Source organism: Sceloporus occidentalis, unplaced genomic scaffold, assembly GCF_023333645.1.
Source record: "Sceloporus occidentalis isolate IW3139 unplaced genomic scaffold, rSceOcc1.0.p SCAF_2, whole genome shotgun sequence".
In the NCBI taxonomy this organism is placed as follows: domain Eukaryota; kingdom Metazoa; phylum Chordata; class Lepidosauria; order Squamata; family Phrynosomatidae; genus Sceloporus; species Sceloporus occidentalis.
In genome coordinates, this window is record NW_028316982.1 from 270,989,900 (window position 1) to 271,010,134 (window position 20,235).

Below are 20,235 nucleotides of genomic sequence, written 5' to 3' on the forward strand. Positions count from 1 at the left end.
CCTCCAAAATGCTTGGGACTAGAAGTATTGGATTTTTTCAGATCTTGGAATACATGCGATACCTTGGAGATGCAGCCCTACTGTAAATCTGAAATTCATTTATGTTTCATATACTTCTTATACATACAGCCTGATGGTAATATTATGCACATTATTATTATTATTATTATTATTATTATTATTATTATTATTAACCTTTATTTATGAAGCGCTGTAAATTTACACAGCGCTGTACATACAGTCTTTTTAATTAGACGGTTCCCTGCCCTCAGGCTTACAACCTAAAAAGACATGACACAGAAGGAGAAGGGAGTGGTGGAGGGAAAGGGTAAGAGGTCCAGCAGTTCCTCTCTACCTCTGAGGCCTGGACCAAGGCAGATGGACTGGAGGGAGGGCTTGGCTTCATAGTGGATGGTTAACCTTCTTCCAGGGAAAATACATACTCTCAAGTAGGATAATACATATACAGTACATAGCAATACAGGAAGAGGTTCGATAAACAGGCACCAAAAGAACATCAAATAGTAAGCGACAATTATGCAAAGCCTGGGAAGGCTTCTCTGAACAGGATGGTTTTCAACTCCGTTTTGAAGCTGGTTAAAGAAGTGATGGCTCTTGCCGTAAATATGGAGGGATGACTATATTAATCCCACCATATAGTATACCATTGTGTATTTTATTTTCTACAGTATCACCTATAGTGCCATTAATATAACACAAATCATGCCATTAATGTAGTATGAGATGGTAAAGTAAAACAGATACTCTCTGCTAAAGGTGTTCTGCTCAATATATACAATAGCCCCTCCATTCTGGACCCCCGTGAAAATGAAAAATGGTTTATATTCAAGCCCCATTGACTTGAATGGCGGTGTGGCGCCACAGGTGTGCGCCCAATTATGACCTCCTCTTGTTTGCCGCCCACGAATAGGCAAGGGACATGGACTTCAAGTCCGCAAAAATGGAGGGGTGACTGTGTGTGTGTGTGTGTGTGTGTGTGTGTATACAGAAAGGGATTCATACCAAAAAACTATCAATACAATTAAAGAATAAGTTGTCCAATTACATATAATCTAAATATACAAAATTATAATAGTAAAACTAAAATGACAATCCAAAGACTTGAAAAAACAAAGTTTTTAAACTGAGATTTAAAAACAGTGGTTGAAGGAGCAATCCTTGGAAGTCTATGGTGCTCCTGCCCTGAAACAAGTCACAACCCCTGCCCTATTTTTCCTTTTTAAAAAAGGAACCCAAAATCTCAACCATTAGTGTATCTCTGGCCATGTGAGCCCCCATGGGTCCCCTTTTGTGAGAAAGGCGGCATAGAAGTGAAATAAATAAAATGTGTGGTTTTGATTTTTGGACACTTTTAGGGGGGCTTGTTTTAGGGGCTAGGCTAGCCCTGGACAGAAGGCTTTCTTTTTTCTGTCTCTGTACACAGCAAAATGTTCCACTTTTGAACTGCCCTGTAAAATGCATCTTTGGTATAGAACCATCATCCCTGCTTTCAGCAGTTGACTCATGAAAGTGACAGAGTCCTTCATCCAAGGCAGAGAGGCATCTGGCTCCTTCCTGGGAGTCCATCTGTGACCTCCCTGCTCACTCCTTGCCTCGGAGCGGCTTCGTACACACCAGTATCTCGCAATATGTTTCTCTGTGTGTGGGTGCCAGGATCTTGTGGTGATCCCAAATGCCGAGGTTTCCCTGATACACCCACAGCGTGGTTGGGACCTAGAGTTTTGCCAAAATGGTCATTGCAGAACCGTGTATTTTGTTTCAGTTTGCAACTCATCCCTGATCCAAACTAACCATTTCAAGGAAATCTTAGCATCTTTTCAAACCATTTTCTGTGGTCACACAGTTCATAAACAGGCAGTATTGAATTAAAACAAGATGTGGGCTTGTAGGAAAACTGTTGCTATTTCTGCCAGTTTATTCCAAAAAACATAAGCTGAAGGAGAAGGAAAAAGGCGAAGGGCTTTTGCCAGTCAACTGTCTGCTGTCAATGAGTTCAGACACTCTCCTTTTCTTACTCAAGCTTTATTATTCTGTTTTCATTCTGGTTTAACATAACTTTTTGTGTTTTTATATCTCAGTTTTGGCCTTGTTGTGAGCTACCTTTGAGTCTTGTTTTGGGAGAAAAGTGAGATAGAAATACAATAAATGAATACATCATAGAATAATGTAATTGTAGACATCTAGCATGGTGTAGTGGTTTGAGTGCTAGACTACCACTCGAGAGACCAGGGTTTGATTCCCAGCTGGGCCATGAAACCCACTGGGTGAGCTTGGGCAGGTCACGTACTCTCAGCCTCAAGGGAAGAAATAGCAAACCTCTTCTCAACAAATCTTGCCAAGAAAACCCCATGATAGGTTTGCCTTAAGGTTGCCATAAGTCAGAAATGAAGGCACACAACAACAATCAAGGGCCATTGGGTCCAACCCCTTGTCATGCAGGAACCCACAGCTAAAACAGCCCCAAGGGATAGCCACACAACCTCTTAAAAACTCCAGACAAAGAAGAATCCACCACTTTCCAGGTTAGTCCATTCCAGCAGCTCTTACCATCTGGAAGGTTTTTCCTAATTTTTAGCTGGAATCATTTTTTTAGCATTTTGAATCAGTTGGGTTAAGTCAGGAGCAGGAAAAAACATGATTGCTCCAATTTCTATTTAGCAATAGCAATGGCATTTACAGTCCACCCTTCATATCCTCAGGGGATTCATTCCGGAACCCCTCAGCTCCTGACGCAGATAAAAAAAATGCAAGACCTTGAGTCCCATTGAATTTTAATAGCAGGCACAACATGTGCACAACCACTAATGTGGCTGTGTGCACACACCCCCATTGAAAGCAACAGGACTTGCCTTCTGCAGATGTTAAATCCATGGATGGCAAGCCCACAGATAACAAGGGCCCACTGTACATTTCTATACCACTTATCAGTGAATTCAGCACTCTCTGAGCAGTTTACAATCTGTAAGCCAATTGCCCTCAACAAACTGGGTACTCATTTTACCGACCTATGAAAGGATGGAAGGCTGAGTCAACCTTGGAGCCTTGGGATCAAACTCACAACCTTGTGAGTACAGTGCCATCATTTAACCACTGCCCTCCCAGGGCTCTCTTTTATAGCATTTCAGATATTTAAAGATGGCAGGTCTGAATTCTGCTGCTATCCTAACTAAAGCAGATCTGTTGAATCAGTAGGATTTCCCTATATGTTGACTTACTATTCACCAATTCATTGAATGCCACTACTCTAGCTGGGGTTAACTGACAGGTTTTAGCTATTGTCTTTTTCTCTTCTCCAAGCTAAACATTCCCCAGCTTCCTAAGCCAATTGACAAAGATTTTAGTTTCCAGACTTTTTACCATCTTAGTTTGCCTCCTCTGGAAAAGTTGCAGAGGATTAAGGAAGGAATCTGTTGAAAATTATTTCCAGGGGTGGAGGTCGGGGCATCAAGCTACCAGAAGAGTTAAGTACTCCAAACAGTAACGGATGGACGGATGGACATATATATGCGAGAGATTGAGAATAAAAGATGTAGTACAAAAGAAATTAGGCAATTATCCGGAATTCCAAAATGCCCCAAAATTCCAAACTTTTTTCATGGGTGGCTGATAGTGACACCTTTGCTTTCTGATGGTTCAGTGTATACAAACTTTGTTTCATGCACAAATTATTGTATAAAATATTGTATAAAATTATGATCAGGCTTCAGTCTTTTTTGTTTGTTTCTCTGTAGAGACGTCGGAAACGTTGTAGAAGCCATGTACGGAGACCTTTGCCCTCCCATCATGTTGATCGGGCACAGCATGGGAGGCGCCATTGCAGTGCACACGGCTGCCTCCAACTTGGTACCCAGCTTGTTGGGTCTGTGTATGATTGATGTGGTGGAAGGTAAGTCTTAACATAATTCTACAGTCCTTATTTTGTTTTGCCCTTCCTTGACATTAGTTGAGCCACCTACATGTTAGGACAGCTTAACACAGCTGGTTGGAAGACTGCACTAGCCCATAGCAGACTTTGGAAGGCCACCTCCATTCACTTTACAAACTGGCCCCAAATACCTGTATCATACTGTAGGAGGCATGGGGGAATTGCCATTTTTTGGGGGCTCCTTGAGCTCTTCTGGAGCCAGGAGGGGCCTTTTTAAAAATAGGAAGTGACTTTCCCTATTGTCCTCCAATTTAGTGAACGTTATTATCTTTTTCAGTAAACTATGGAGGCCTTTGAGAAATACTGTTTTTCTTAATGCTTAAGCTTCCCTCTTTTCTTATTTTCTTTATAGGAACAGCCATGGATGCACTGAACAGCATGCAGAATTTCCTTCGGAGTCGCCCCAAAACATTCAAATCTCTTGAGACTGCCATTGAGTGGAGGTAACTTGGCAGCTTTGTAAATTTACATGGTGTGGCACAAACAGCTGTGTTGCTGAGGTTACATAGCATAGCCACTTTGCTAAGCCTTAGTGGGTTTGGGTCCAAATGAAAGCTAGACCAGGAAAAATCTCCTCCACTCCTATATGTTCCCCTGAATTCTATTATGAAAGGAAGGTGGAATATAAATGTACAGTTAGCACCATGTATTATATGAATTCATACAGCACGAGTGCACTTACCCACATGAGAAAAGATGTGTTCCCTCTAGGCATTCCTTGAAAATGCCTAGAGAGAATTCATTGCCATTTAGTTCAAGTAAGAGAAATAGCACTCAAGATTATATACAAATTTCATATTGCACGGTGGTCCCAGAACAGATCCCTTGTGTAATACATGGCCCTACCACAGTGCACTGCTAGTAATAAATGCTTCTCTAAAATGTGTGCTCTTCTGTTTCTTTCTCTCTCCTTTTTCTAGTGTGAAAAGTGGACAGATACGAAATCTTGAATCTGCCCGAGTGTCCATGGTTGGCCAAGTCAAACAGTAGGTTATGTTTACAAACCCAACTCTTATTCCTCATGTGGATGTGAATCTAGCAGTCTTTTGATGGTTTAGCAGTTCCCTAGATGATAATTGTAAAGGCAAATGTAGAACATTTGAAATGAAAAAAGAAATTGGTTGCCTGGTACTCAGAGTGTTTGTTTAAATTAAATCAGATGTGAAGGAGCTGCAAGCCCTGGAGGTCCTAAAACCATTGTGGAGGGGATTATAGAAGAGGAGGAAGAGGAGGAGGAAGAGGAAGGGGAAAATGGAGAATCTGTGAACAAAAGGAAGAAAGACGATGATGCAGAGGTGAGAAGCCCTCGATGAGAATGTACATCATTCATGTCTTGGGTGGTTTTCATTGATCTTGAGGGTGGTATTGAGGGGAGAAACCAACCTTATAGAATGTAAACATGCTCATTTGGGCATTCTTGGAGTTATAGTATATTTCTAAGATCTGATGGAATATGTGGTCTAAATCAAATTTGTTAGTCCCAGCTAGAGTAGGTGCAATGAATGTATCCAGGGAACTATTTCTGTGGGCACCAGTGACTGCTGCATCCTGGTAACAATGCTTCTCAGTGGCGCCCTGGCTTAAAACAAACCTCATCTGTCCCCTTACAGATCAAGAAGGATGTGGCGTACACGTGGCGGATTGAACTGGCCAACACAGAGAAGTATTGGGACGGCTGGTTCCGGGGTCTCTCCAACCTCTTCCTCAACTGCTCTGTTCCCAAGCTGTTGCTCTTAGCTGGTAGGTTGTTTTTCTTTTTATCGTTTCTGCAAGTTCCATTCACTTCCAATCATCGAATTTTAACATTGGGTGGGGACATAAGGGTCATTTCATAAAACCCCTGTCATGCAGTAGTACACAACAACTGAAAGATGCCCATCCAACCTTGATTAAAAAATGGATAATACATCATGCCCTGAGGCAGCCCGTTCCACTGTTGAACAGCTCTGAGAGCAATTTCTTCCTAATATTTAAGTGGAATTTCTTTTCTTGTCATTTGAATCCATTGGTTCATGCTCTAGTCTCTGGAGCAGCAGAAAACACACTGATTTCATATTCTCCATCACATCCTTTCATATATTTATAGCAGGCTCTCATTCCTTCTCCAAGCTGAGCATACCTAGTTCTTTAAGTTGTTCCTCGTAAGGCTTTGTTTCCATACCTTTGATCCAATTCTATGATTCTATTCTATTATCTTGGTCATCCTTCTCTGGACATGTTACCATTTAAAAAAAATCTTTCTTTAACTGTATTGCCCCGAACTGGGAATAGGATTCTAATGAAGTTCTGACCAAAACAGAACAGAGAGGTGGAACTATTTCCTTTGATCAGGACAATGTGCTCCTATTTACTGTCTTGAAGGCAGAGTTAAAGTGGATGGTGTGTGTACATCATCTTTTATTTTGGAAAGAGATTTTTAAAAAATATATATTTTATATACTTATTATTATTATACTTTATTTATATAGAGCTGTATACTCCTCAACTGGCAAGTGCTTTGAGCACAGGCATCACTCTCTTTTCAGTGACTTGTTTTTGGATGTTCTGCAGTCTTGATAGATCTGAATTATAGCCATGTACCACACTTTTGACCTGTGGTCCACTCTTTCAACCACATACTGTTTTTTACCCACTTCCCAGTTGATTTGGAGCTGGGTGTTATCAGTATGCTGATGACACCCAAATCTATTTCTCCATGTCTTGTTCGTTGACCTCGAATTCTGATGGCATCTCCTCTCTCAATGAATGTCTTCGGGCAATAATGGGATGGATTAGGAAAAACAAATTGAGACTGAATCCAGACAAAATGGAGGTGCTCACAGTAGTGGCCCCGAACCCAAGAATTGGGTTGCAACCTCCGATCCTGGACGGGGTCACACTCTCCGTCAAGGACTGCGTTCGCAGTCTGGGGGTGCTCCTTGATTCGTCGCTCCTGATGTCGAATCAGTTAAATGCGACAGTCAAGAGCGCTTGCTATCAGCTTCGACTGATACACAAGCTGCGCCCTTTTCTGGAAGTAAGGGATCTTGAGACTGCTGTCCACGCGCTGGTAACCTCACGTCTAGATTTCTGTAATGCGCTCTACATATACTAGTTGCAGGAAACTGCAACTAGTACAGAATATAGCAGCCAGAGTAATTTCTGGAACATCTAGGAGAGACCATATTACTCCGGTTTTAAAGTCCCTCCACTGGCTGCCTATTAGTTTCCAGGCCCAGTACAAGGTGTTGATTATTACCTTTAAAGTCCTAAATGGCTTGGGTCCAAACTATCTTCGGGACCGCCTTCTCCCCTATAATCCTCCCCGCGCACTCCAGTCTTCTGGGAGAGACCTACTTCAGCCACAAACATCTAGGCTTTCGGCTACCTCCCAGAGGGCATTTTCCATCATCGCCCCCAGACTGTGGAACGGCCTCCGGATGAGATCTGTCTGCTTACATCCTTAGACGCCTTTAAAAAGGCTGTTAAGACGAATCTCTTCTGGCAGGCCTTTCCAGAATAGAGAACCCGGCCTCAGGAAACTCATATGAATAGATACCGCCGCTCCCATTGATTATTGTATGTTGTTTGACCCTTGAGTCAGTTTTAACTTGTATGGTTTTAATCCTCTATTAGATTTAATACCTTTTTAAGGGGGGGAGGGTACTAGGGATTTGATATGTTTTGCATTTTTAACTTGTTAGCCACCCCGATTGTTCTCAGAGGGGTGGGATACAAATAAACGGGCATGGACAGGGGAAGCGTGTCCCTGTTAGTGCTTTTGGACATCTCAGCTGCTTTCGATACCATTGACCATGGTATCCTTCTGGAACGCCTGAGGGAGTTGGGTATCGGGGGCACTGCGCTCCAGTGGTTCTGTTCCTACCTCTCGGGTAGATTCCAGATGGTGCAGCTGGGGGACGTCTGCTCCGATAGGAGGGCACTTACATCTGGTGTCCCTCAAGGAGCTATTCTGTCCCCCATGCTATTCAACATTTACATGAAACCGCTGGAAGAGATCATCCGGAGACACGGTGCGCGGTGTTATCAGTATGCTGATGACACCCAAATCTGTTTCTCTGTGTCTCCGACTGATGCAGTGACTAGGGATGGCATCTCTCCTCTAAATGCCTGCTTGGAGTCGGTAATGGGCTGGATGAGAGAAAACAAACTCAGTCTGAATCCAGAGAAAATGGAAGTACTAGTGATAGGTTCCCCGGGTCCGGGTGGTGAGATTTGCCATCCTGTCCTGAACAGGGTCGCGCTCCCCTTGAAGGACTCGGTTCGCAGCCTGGGAGTGCTCTTGGATTCGTCGCTCCAGCTGTCATCTCAGGTGGATGCGGCGGTCAGGAGCGCTTGTTATCAGCTTCGGCTGATACGCCAGCTGCGTCCCTACCTGGACCGGAGGAACCTTGAAACATGCTCTGGTAATCTCTCAATTGGATTTCTGTAATGCGCTCTACATGGGGCAACCCTTGTACCAAACCCAGAAGTTACAATTAGTGCAAAATATGGCAGCGAGATTGGTCGCTGTATGTTCCAGGTCAGACCACATAACACCTATCTTGAAAGATCTCCATTGGCTGCCTATTCCCTTCCGGGCTCAATACAGGGTGTTGGTAATGACCTATAAAGCCCTAAATGGCTTGGGCCCAGGGTACTTGGAAGACCGCCTCTCCCCATATAATCCGCCCCGCACACTCAGGTCGGCAGGGAAGAACTTTCTGGAGGTCCCAACTGCATGTTATGCGAGGACCTCACAACGGGCCTTTTCTACCTCAGCCCCGAGAATATGGAACAATCTCCCGGACGAGCTCCGCTACACCACATCTTTAGATCTTTTTAAGAAGAATCTTAAGACCTTCTTCTTCTCCCAAGCTTTCCCCCCATGAGTTGTCATTTTATGTTTCACTCCCTCTGTTGATGACCTTGTAATGTTTATGGATTCCCCCACTCAGCAGGCCCTGTTGTTATTATTGTGACTGTTTTCAAATGCTGTTTTAAATGTTTTTATCTCGGTGTATTTTTACCTAAATCTCTTTGCCTCTTTGATCAATAGTTGGAAAAGCGGGATAGAAATAAACTTTTATTATTATTATTATTATTATTTTATTTATTTATTTATTTATTTATTATTATTATTATTATTATTTGTTTTTCTTTCTTTCTTTCTCAGTCTACTTGGCACCATCTAGTGTCCAGTCTTGCATTTGCAAGCTAAAATATAAAGACGTTTCAATTGATTCTACTTTATGACAATGTAATCAATCAATCAATAAAAAAAACCCCAAAACAATGATACACCCAGTTTTAGTGATTATAGATTATGGTATTGAAAGCCAATAATAAAGCTACTAATAAGAGCAATGTGTTAAAGGTGAAATAAGAGGAAGGCCTTCCAAATGTCACAGGATGAAATCTGTTTTTATTTATAGGGTTTTTTGTGGGGTTTTGGGCTACATGGCCATGTTCGAGAAGAGTTAGTTTCTGACGTTTTGCCAGCATCTGAGGCTGGCATCTTCAGCCACATATACTAGCAAAAAACTATGGAAGCCAACCATGAAAGCCTTTGACTTCACATGTTTTTATTCAGTTTTGTGCCATATTTTTTTTTAAATCACCATATAGTAGTAGTAGTAGTAGTAGTAGTAGTAGTAGTAGTAGTAATATCATCTATATTCTAGTGATATCTTTTTTGAACTGATAAAAGTTGTTTCAGTTTTTGCATGATTTTTGAAGAAGCCCAGGAGGGCAAGAAATTAAGACTGAATTTCCCCCCACCAACCATCACTTTTCTTTCTCCCAACCAACCTCATTTCCAAAATAATGTTTAGGTGTTGACAGACTGGATAAAGATCTAACGATCGGCCAGATGCAAGGTAAGCAACATTCTCTGATGGGCTTTTGCACCCCTGGGAGCTTTGAATAATGATCTTGAGCCAAGCAGCCTGTTCTTTACTAACTGAAGACTGTTTAGCCATAGCGATGTACATCTGTGTGCTTGCATGCATGTCATAATTCTGCAGAAGTGAAGGAAAAATTACTTAGTGTATAATGGATACTGAATTCAATTTCCTGAGAACTTTGGCTTTAAAAAACTTCAGAGGAAGCAAGTTCCTATGGATAATGGAGACAGCAATAAAAAATCAGAAGTCTAGGACTAGGAAGGATACCTATGATAAAAATAGAACATACTATAAATACTGGCAGTAGAGATACAAATAGTATTTCTGATAGTAAAGGTACAAATACTCATTATGGACACTTGTCCATTAGAACAAATGCAGTCTGCTCCAGAAATTACTGTGAATGCAAAGCTTATACATATAATGAATCAAGGATAATAATGAGCTTACCTTATATACTCGACTATAAATCGACTTCATGTATAAGTTGAGGGCAAGTTTTGGGGTCAAAATTAGGGATTTTACTATGACCTGTGGATAAATTGAGTGTAAAACTTAGGGGCATATAACAAAGAATCTAAAAGATGAAGCAAAGCAAAACAATGTCAAGGAACTTTAAAAATTCCAGTTCTTTGTGCTTACTCTTAAGGCTGGATGGATGAGAGAGTAGAGGGGTCAGTGCTTCCAGGATAGATTATATTCTTGCTTTGCACCAGATACAGTACTTATATCGACTCATGGATAAGTTGACTTCAGGGTTTTGGGGGTCAATTTTTTGACCTAAATTTCTAGACTTACACATGAGTATATCAGTACATTAAAGAATTTGGACTGCTCCAACAAAAAAAAAAATTAAAGCAACAAAACACTCATATCCAAAGTTGGGCTATTACAATAGGAAATACATATATTCAGTGAATACAGTTCAAACAAATTGTAGTAGCAAATTGGGTGACATTTCTGTGGTGTCTTGGTAGACTACCCATATTTTAGCATATAAGGGTCCCTGTATGTGCTCTGTTTCTTCTATGGGTATGTGAGCCACAAAGTAGTGCAAAATAACCTGGGAGTCATGACATTCCCCTCTTTTCCACTTGCAGGGAAATTCCAGATGCAAGTCCTTCCACAATGCGGCCATGCAGTCCATGAGGATGCTCCAGACAAAGTGAGTGGTGCACCTTTTGGGGCAAATCTATCACTGCTGGGTACAAAATTAGGATTGGGATGTCAGGATCACGCGAGGGGGGACCTAAACCATGTTTTTGGGAACAGTATGCTCCATTTAACCAGCCTTAGTCTGTATTCCTACTTTCACCAAGGCAAGAGTTAAATGGAGGAGGGTGTGCAGCCTGTAGTGTTTTCAGATAGTAATTGAGGGCAGAGCTTGAAAAAAGCTACTTTTTTGGACAACTGCTCAGACTCTACCAGCCAATGTAGCCACTGGCCTTGCTAGATACACAGGTTTGGAGAATTGTCATTGTCAAAAGTAACTTTTCTGAACTTCAGCAGGAGATTCAGGTGTGGATTGGAGCAACAGGCTTTGCTTCATCACTGCTCTTCTGTCTCTTTCAGGTTGCTGAAGCCGTTGCAACATTCTTGATCCGTCACAGGTTTACAGAACCCATTGGTGGATTCCAGTGGTAAGTTTTGTTAGGTAACCAGCTTTGAAGACCTTCAGTTACTCTTGTGTAATACTGAGGTAGAGCGTCAGGCATGCACAGTAGGGTGGCCAAAGGCAGAAAGATTGTGTGGCCAAGATCCAAGAGAGCATCACAGTGCTTTTCCTTCATTTACTGTCCCCCATCTACACCTCCAAGCTGTTGCAGATCTCTTAATAATAATAATAACACCAAATTACAAATAACAACAGCAGCAGCAGGGTTTATTTTCACCAACGGGCAGCACATCAGACATATATAATCAAGAATAAGACAATAAAATACAACACTGTAATATACAGTACTAAAAACAAAATCCTCACCACCCCACTGGTGGCTGCCCATCTTGGCCACTTTAGACACACTCAGCAGCTTAATCTGGCAAAGTGAAGAAGGAGCTCTTCAATCCTTAAAAAAAAAAAAAGGGGGGGGGGTGAGATCCTCCTACAGCCAGAGGTGCAAAGGAAGACTGTTCCACAAATGTAGAGCCAGATCCTGAAAGGCTCGCAGCCTTAACAGAGCTGTACGCATTGGTAGGTCTGCCAATAATCATTTGCCTGTAGATCTTGAGTTCCATGCTATCCAAGCTGCTCAGTACTGGGGGAGGTTAAAGCCCAGGGCCTTAAATACTAGGGCTAGCTTGTAATGAGCACTGGCTCAGACTGGTAGCCAGGGGAGGAATCTATGAGAGGAAGAGAGATGTGAGTATGTACCAAAATTTAAAACAACCCAATCAGCACATTTGTGGTGGTTGTGACAGTGATGATGGCAGTAGCGATGGTGATGATGATATGATATTAATAATAATAACAGTCAAATTCTCTTGAAAGATTGTCACACAATCTCTTTTTTCCTCTTCCCTTCCCTTGACAGTGTTTTTCCTGCTTGTTAATAACCTGGAAACCCACCAGCACTAACTTCCTGTTGTAAATAAAACTGCACCAGAGGCCACCGTGGCGTATTCTGTATCCTCTTCATCAAACCCCAGTTTGATTTCCCAATGCACACTGATGGGCGCGAGACTCATCTGAGGAAGAAGTCAGCCAGTGAACGGCTAGATCGCCTCTGCCTCCCTGCCCTTGTCTGCCTGTCCCTCTTCCTTTCCCCTGGATGTTGGTTTTTCTTTCCGTTTCCCGTTTCCCCTGAGGAAGTCCGATTACAAATCTGAATGGCTTTGCATATGGAATTGCAGGTGATTGTGAGGGACTCTTGGGCATGTAAGGCTGGTTCATTCCGTTGTATAAACCTGAGAACATTAAAGAGGTTTCTTCTTTGGAAGAAGCTGTGAGAAACCTACCCACCTCTGCCATTTTTTACTTGAGGCCACCATGTTTAGAATGCTGCCATTTTGGAGTGCCAACCAGTCAGTCCAGTCCACTTGCCTCCGGTTGTGTTGGGACCCTCACCAAACAATCCATTTGGTTCTGGGTTTTGGAGCCACAACTCCCATTGGCCCAGCTGTGCTGGCTGAGAGGATGGGAGTTGAGGTCTTAATACATCTGGAGGACTCCAGCTGAGGTCAGTTTGGCCGTTTGTTCCAGGAACAAAAGTAACACGTATAAACGTGCAACTAATAAAAGAATTACTGATATTTACTGTTCAGTATTCAACATAGAACAATATACTCCATACTGTTGCTCAGTTAAGAAGACACATAGTACTGAAATCTGTTGTCCAGTTAAGAAAACCTGTTATGCTGTTTTGTTGTTGCTGTGTGCCTTCAAGTTGTTCCCGACTTACGGAGGTCCCAAGGTGAATCTATTGTGAGGTTTTCTTGGCAAAATTTGTCCAGAGGAGGTTTGCCATTGTCTTCCCTTAAGCTAAGAGAATGTGACTTGCCAATGGTCACCCCGTGGGTTTCATGGCTGAGCAGGGAATTGAACCCTGGTCTCCAGAGTCTCACTCCAACTGTGCCACATTGGCTTTCACCTGTTATGCTGTAACCTTTCTCATTGTCCTGTTAAGAAGACTTGCTACTTTGAAGTCTATTTGGACTGGTTACTGTTGCAGCCACCTACAGTTTATTGATGTTTTAGCATTTTTTCTAGGACTTTTTAATGAATTTGATGGTTTAAATTAAAGGCATCTTTATGTTCATTATAGAGTTCTCAATAAATAGTTACTAATTTGTGTTTTATGATGAACAGCAATTTTTGGACTATGTTTTTCTATGTTGAATATTGAACAGTAAATATCAGTAATACAGTGGGCCCTCCCCATATGTGGGGGATCCATTCTGGAACACACACACACCCAACGTATGGGAGAAAACGCATACACTCAAACTCCATTTGTTTTAATGGGGGAGCAGTCCTGCATGTGGTGCGGCACACATGTCACAGGTGCATGAACTAGTTCCTGTGGCTTAGCCTTCTGCGCAAGGTTAAAGCCACGTATGGTGCGGGCACACTGTACTTAATCTGTTAAACATTTATACCTGATACTTTTGTTCCATTATTATCATAGCAGATGTTTTGTGATTCTGTTATTTAATAACTAGATTTTGTTCCACCAAGGCCTTGTACTGAGGGAAGACAAAATGGGGTTAATCTAGAATCTCTCCCCTCCTTCCTCCCATAAGTAGAAAAGCAAGTTTGCCATAGTGGGCAGCTCATCTTATAGGCTTACCTAGTTAAATAAGGTACATTGTGGGCCTGTTTAATGAAACTCTGGATGCATTGCATTGGCATGGCAGCTTGTGCAGATATGCAGGCCTCCATTTATCAATGCCATGGCAGCGAGATAAGCCTCTGAAGCATTTTGACCAAAATATTTAAAAACTGGCCTGCTGAGGATATGCAATGGTTCTCTGAAGACCATTGATGGCTTCAAAGTGACTGGGAAACCAAAGTCACATTGGATGGTAATTAAATTCATTCTGAAATACAATAGTCAGGAAGACTGATGGACCAGATTCGCTGCCCCAATGACCTGGGGCCCATCAACTTCCACTGGTTGTTTCCCCTTTGTATGTGGCAGCCCTGCAGCTCAAGCACCATTTTTGTATTTTTCTCAGTGCATAACATTTCAAACGGGAGAGAGGAATGATGAAACCTGGTGATCAGACATGGCTTTTGTGTTTTGACTAGTTGTATGGCTCATCCAGCCTTAGAGACCAACTGTCCTTTAAGGCAGTTTTCACATAACAAATGGGGGGGAAGTGCCTTTGTGGGGGAATTTGGTGTCCTTTGCTCTTGAAGGTAGTCAGTCAATAAATAATAATAAAAGGATGTTGAATCTGTGGCCATAGAGGAACAGTTCACTAGGAGGCTGCAAGTCAAATCTTTCTCCAGCTTGGCTTTTAAAAAACGCCTGGAAAAGAGAAGGAGGGTTGAGCTGGAATTGAGGGGAAACAAGGCTGATGAGGACCATGCATTCCAGAAGCCCAGTCTACTGTAAAATGCTTTTGCAAATGCTGCTGAAACGAACAGGAGCCATACAATCTGTTTACATGAGGATTTCCCAGGGGATTGGATGCTTCAGAACTAGAAAAACTGGAACGCCTTGCCCAGCTGTGTGTGTCTTTGTGTGTGTTTATGTGTGAAGTGCCATGTCTGCCTCCCATACCTAAGGATCCTAGCTACTTTGTCTCATTGGATGTGGAAAAACTCCTGTAGCACTAGAGGTTGGCAGAGTGGAACAATCCAGGCACCTGTTGCATCAAAGATTCTCCAGACACGAGTCCAGATGTCTTATTCACAGCCCTTTCCTGCAAAGACTTGCAAGTATATATATTTTTGCCGGGGGGGGGGGATTCGGGCTCTGTGGCCATGTTCTAGAAGTTTATTCCTGATGTTTCGCCAGCATCTGTGGCTGGCATCTTCAGAGAATGCTGGCATTGAAGAGAGTGGGGTACATTCTCCAGCCACAGATGCTGGCGAAATGCCAGGAATAAACTCTTCTAGAACATGGCCATATAGCCCAAAAAAACCCACAAAAAATTGTGGATGCCAGCCGTGAAAGCCTTCTTTGCAGGTAGTTTGGAGGAAAACCTCTGTTAGGACTGAGCTTTGCATTTTCCCAAAATACCCTTTGTATTTCCAAAGGGGAAATCTTTGCCACTCTATAGACATTTTGGACTACGTCTACCTTCTCATAACCCTCACAAGGTTACAGGTAATTGGCGCTAAAAGCAAAACTATTGGAGATGGTGCTCTGGCTGGGCAGTAGCGCATCCCACATGTGGTCCAATCCGATTTCCATCTCTGTACATACATTTGTGGCCTTCTCTGTTTCTGTTGCAGCTGCAGGTAGTGACATCAAGAGACTTGCCAAGCTGCAGAGTGGATGGGTGCTCCATACAGAGGAGTTTCGTCTAAGTTTAGGGCTCCTTCGGTAACTGAACAGCTTGAAAATGTCCTGCCCTCCATTTGAGAAGAGTACTTCCTTCTCTATTTCCTTCCTACCCCAAGTGCTTCCTTCCTAGCCCCTGGTTCCTTGCTTTCTAAGTTCAACCCCAACATGATGCATTCAGGTGGATGGGGCTGCAAACCCCATCCCCCCCTTGCAAGAGTGATGCTCACTGGAGGCTGAAGTGTAGTTGTAGCCCTACACTTCTGGATATATCCACCTCTAGAGGCTGGTTTCAAAAGTACTGGATTGGTGATGCTTCTGTGGGCTATGGAAAAGATGGATGGTGGGCCCTTAGTGTCTGTTGACCAAATTCATTGATGCACAAGTCTCATTATGTACAATGCTAACCTTTGTATAAAATGGCAAAATCAAGGTGTGCTTTTTGGAATTTATTTTCTGGGGGAATATTTTCAAGCTGTGATGGTGGAATCCATGTAGTATACAGAGGGCTGACTAGTTCTTTATTTCCAAGACATCTCCTGGTTGAATGAGATTGCCTCAGTCCAAACTGGTAGCCCAGGGTCCAAAACCAATGTTTTGCTGAAAATTTTGCTCCTGTTTGATTATTTAAACTTGAGTTCGGTTTTTGATTTGAAAATCAGATCCCTCTTTCTTTCTCTTGCCATGTTCCTGTATCTATATGCAGTGAAACTGTTTTAAACTTTGCAGCCTCTTGTCCTCTCCACTCCACAGATAGCACTGAGATATGGTAGAGTGGCAGAGAAAAAACATGGACCAGAGCCCTAAATCCACTTGCCATCCCCAGGTAGAGTACAGCCATTGGATCAATGGCATTTTACAGAAGGACTGACTTTCCATTCAACTGTTGGTTCAGCAGAGTCTCTTTTGCACTGTGCAATTCCAGCACTTAAGTGGAATCAAAGTGCTATAAATATATAGTGTGGAAAGACCCAGTAATTGCTGTGGCTCCATCTGATGGATTCTTGGAATTTGTAGTTTTAGGACCTTGTAATGCCCAGCCAGGGTCTTCTAATGTCTCACCAAATATTCCTAAGATACTGTTGGATAGAGCCATGGCAGTTAAATGGGCATAAAACTTTTATAACGGTGTTGTGTGAAAGAGGTTCTGTTTGACATGGTTCAACACTATGGAATTCTGAGATTTTTAGTTTTGTGAGATATTTAGCATTCGCTGTCAGAAAGCTCTGGTGCCCCACCAAACTACAAAGCCCAGGGTTCCATAGTATTGAGCCATGGCCTTTAAAGCAGTGTCAAACTATTCATTCTGCAGTGCAGATGGAGCCATAGATTTGCTCTTATTGGGAGTAAATTATTTAGTAAACTACTGGGTTGAGGCCAAAGCTGGCAGCAAATTGTATTCATGAGACCCCCTCGCTGTCTGTCTGTCTGTCTGTCTGTCTGTCCTTGATCTGTGTGTGGGATTTGCTATGTTTGGGGCCTTGGTAACCTAGATATTCCCTCTACTCCATCCAGTCTACCAAAATTGATCCTTTCCATCATATCCCTCCCCTCCCCCCCCCCCCCCGATAGCCCAGCCTTCTCAACCCAATCTTGCTAAAAGGAGTGCCCTCCTCCTTTAACAATACTGTACTGTCCCACCACCCCATTCTTTACTGTTGGCAGGGATTTTTATTTTCGTTACCCCCCTGCTGAGGATGATCACCCGGCCCCTGTTTTAGGAAAATAAATATTTCGCTACCTGCTTTGGTGTGGCTGTGTTTTATGGCTGAGGTTTTACACACGCTCTGCTGAACCAGGGTCAGAAGAAGAAGGCACATCACAAACCTATGGAAGGTCAAGGAAGAAAGACAGGCTTACTGCTGAACATGAAAACCCCAAAATGATGGCCACAGAAGATCTACACCAATTCAACCTAGACAATGAATAAATTGAAATAGTAAAACAGTTCCCATATCTTGGATCAAACATTGTTCAGGAAGGAGACTTCTTTCAAGAAATCAAAAGCTGGCAAGGAATGGGAAGGGCAGAAATGAAAGAACTAGAAAAGGTCATCAAAAGTAAAGATATACAACTGAGCACTAAAGTAAGAATTATCGAAACCACTGTAGTCCCCATCACCATGGACGGATGTGAGAGCTAGACAGTGAAGAAAGGAGATAAGAGGAAGATCAATTCATTGGAAATGTACTGGAGAAGAGTGCTGAGGATGCCATGGTCAGCCAATGTTTTTTTGGCTCTCCATGACAAATGGCTCCTTGAAGAGATCAAGCCTGAACTCTCCCTGGAAACCAAGATGGTCAAATTGTACTTGGCCACATCATGAGGAGGCAGGACTCACTGGAAAATACAAGAATGCTAGGAAAGGTGAAGCAGAAAGAGAGGGAGACCACATGACTGGAGTCTATTAAAGAGGTTACAGGCATGAATTTGCAGGACCCAAGCGCAGCAGTGGAGGAGAGGGGGGTCTTGGAGATGTCTCATCCACAGGATCGCTATGAGTTGGGACTGACTCAAAAGCAGTTAACAAAAGAGAAGAAGGTGAAGCATTACTTGTGGGCTGTTGAGAAACTGGGAAGGATTTATTATTACTATTATGTATCTGTGGAGTGCAATGTATGCGTGGTACTATATAATGGAAAAAACAGTCCTACTAAAGATGAGCGATCCAATTAATTACTGATAAGAATACTAATGTAGAAGGCCATTTGCAACTTGAGTCCTTCAGATTCTGATTGGACTCCTGTTGGTTTCTTGCTGGTGTATGCAAATTCATTGAATCACAAGAGTTGGAAGGGGACACAAGGGCCATCCAATCCAACCCCCTGCCATGCAGGAATACACAACCACAATATGTCCATCCAACCTCCCAAGGACAGTCCACTATTCTTTGAGTCCATGTGTTCCACTGTCAAACAGCTCTGAAAATAAAGAGGTTCTTCCTAATGTTTAGGATGATTTTTTTAATTTTTTAAAAAATTTTGTGCAGTTGAATCCACTGGTTTATGTTCTAGTCTGGAGCAGCAGAAAACAAGCTTGCTGCATCTTCTACATGACATCCCTTCAGATATTGAAAGATGGCTATCAGGTCACTTCTCTAGGCTAAACATACCCAACTCCTTAAGTCATTTCTCAAAGGGCTTGGTTCCAGACCTTTTGATTGTTTGGTCAAAGTTTCCCCTATCGTTGGAGATTGGTGTTCAGAGTCCACATTCAGTTCATGGCGAGGAGTTTCGTGTACGATGCCATGCCTCATGCAGATGTGCATCCTTGGCCCATGCATATCTTATGTGCTCCTGCTCAAAGGGGTACTACCACTCCCTGTCAGTCATGCAGTGGGCTGCACAACATTGCCATTCAATGCAAGAGTTGTGTAGCACAATCGAGGTTCACTCTGCATGCCGTTCAGGATCTTGATGACAACACAAAGGAATCCAGAAATGCTTTAGGGTATTTGAACCAGCCGCTGGAATAATACAAAGATATGGTCATGTTAGTCTGTAAAATCAGTATGTAAAGGGATCCTTTAGTACCTTTGAGACTAACTGAAAGAAAGAAGTTGGCAGCATGAGCTTTCATCTGCCTGAAGGCTGATGTGTTGGCAGTAATTTTTGGTGACAGTTGGATGCAAAGGATTAACCGCATATGCTTTCAGAGTTACCAAGTTACCTTGGGGTAGCCAGCTTTGTAAACTAGATTCTCTTTCCTTTAAGGTGAGAAGCATGTTTTTAAAATATATTCCACTGTAACATCCACTCATTATTTCTTCTTTCCTACATATAAGGCACCACTTGGTGGCAGTATCTTCCAGGGTCTCAGATTCAATGAAATATCCTCCTGCATTCGTGTGTGTGTGTGTGTATACATATATACATACACACACACACATTTGCCTTTAGGCATGTTTGCTATATGAGCTTTGGTTGTGTTATGTGCCATCATGTGGCCTTGGACTTACGGTAACCATAGGGTTTTCTTGGCAAGATTTCTTGAGAGGAGCTTTGCCATTGCCTTTGTCTGAGGCTGAGAGAGTGTGACTTCCCCAAGGTCACCTGATGGGATCCAATGACTGACTGGGAATTTGAACCCAGGTCTCCTGGAAGCCGATACAAACAATCAAACCAGTTACCAGATTGTTGTGCTGTGTGTCTCCAAAGGGTCGAAGTTTGCTTGGAGTAGCCAACTTTGTAAACTGGGTTCCCTTTCCTTTAAGGTGAATAATATGTTTTTAAACTCTCATTTCTGACTTATGGTGGTTTTCTTGGCAGAATTTGTCCAGACAGGACTTACCCTTGTCTTCCTCTGAGGCTGAGAGACTGTGTGGACAAGATAATGCTACTTTTAGCTAGATTTGTCATTGGTTGACCAACTGAACCCAAAGGGTGCTTAGCAATGGCTCCTCTTTTTCATCCTGGAGAGCAGTGACCAGTGGGGTCTGTCCTGGGCTCAGGGC

The 20,235-nt window shown here is 42.6% G+C and overlaps 1 protein-coding gene across 2 annotated transcripts in view; it reads left to right on the top strand.

Annotated features, from left to right (window-relative positions):
- Window positions 1–18,507, top strand: part of LOC149320170 (protein phosphatase methylesterase 1) — a 37,438-nt gene extending 18,931 nt beyond the window's left edge. The window contains exons 6-15 of one of the 2 annotated variants that reach the window (XR_016280287.1): window positions 3,753–3,907; window positions 4,299–4,389; window positions 4,867–4,932; window positions 5,106–5,241; window positions 5,557–5,686; window positions 9,760–9,804; window positions 10,932–10,996; window positions 11,404–11,471; window positions 12,363–15,210; window positions 15,734–18,503. Coding sequence is in view for 1 of the 2 variants with exons in the window: in XM_089513073.1 (XP_089369199.1) it covers window positions 3,753–3,907; window positions 4,299–4,389; window positions 4,867–4,932; window positions 5,106–5,241; window positions 5,557–5,686; window positions 9,760–9,804; window positions 10,932–10,996; window positions 11,404–11,471; window positions 12,363–12,381 (775 nt within the window). In the remaining variant the exon portion in view is untranslated. Of the gene's footprint in view, window positions 1–3,752; window positions 3,908–4,298; window positions 4,390–4,866; window positions 4,933–5,105; window positions 5,242–5,556; window positions 5,687–9,759; window positions 9,805–10,931; window positions 10,997–11,403; window positions 11,472–12,362 lie in introns of both variants that reach the window. The other variant, XM_089513073.1, reaches the window with a different exon arrangement.
- Window positions 18,508–20,235: the final 1,728 nt, after the last annotated feature.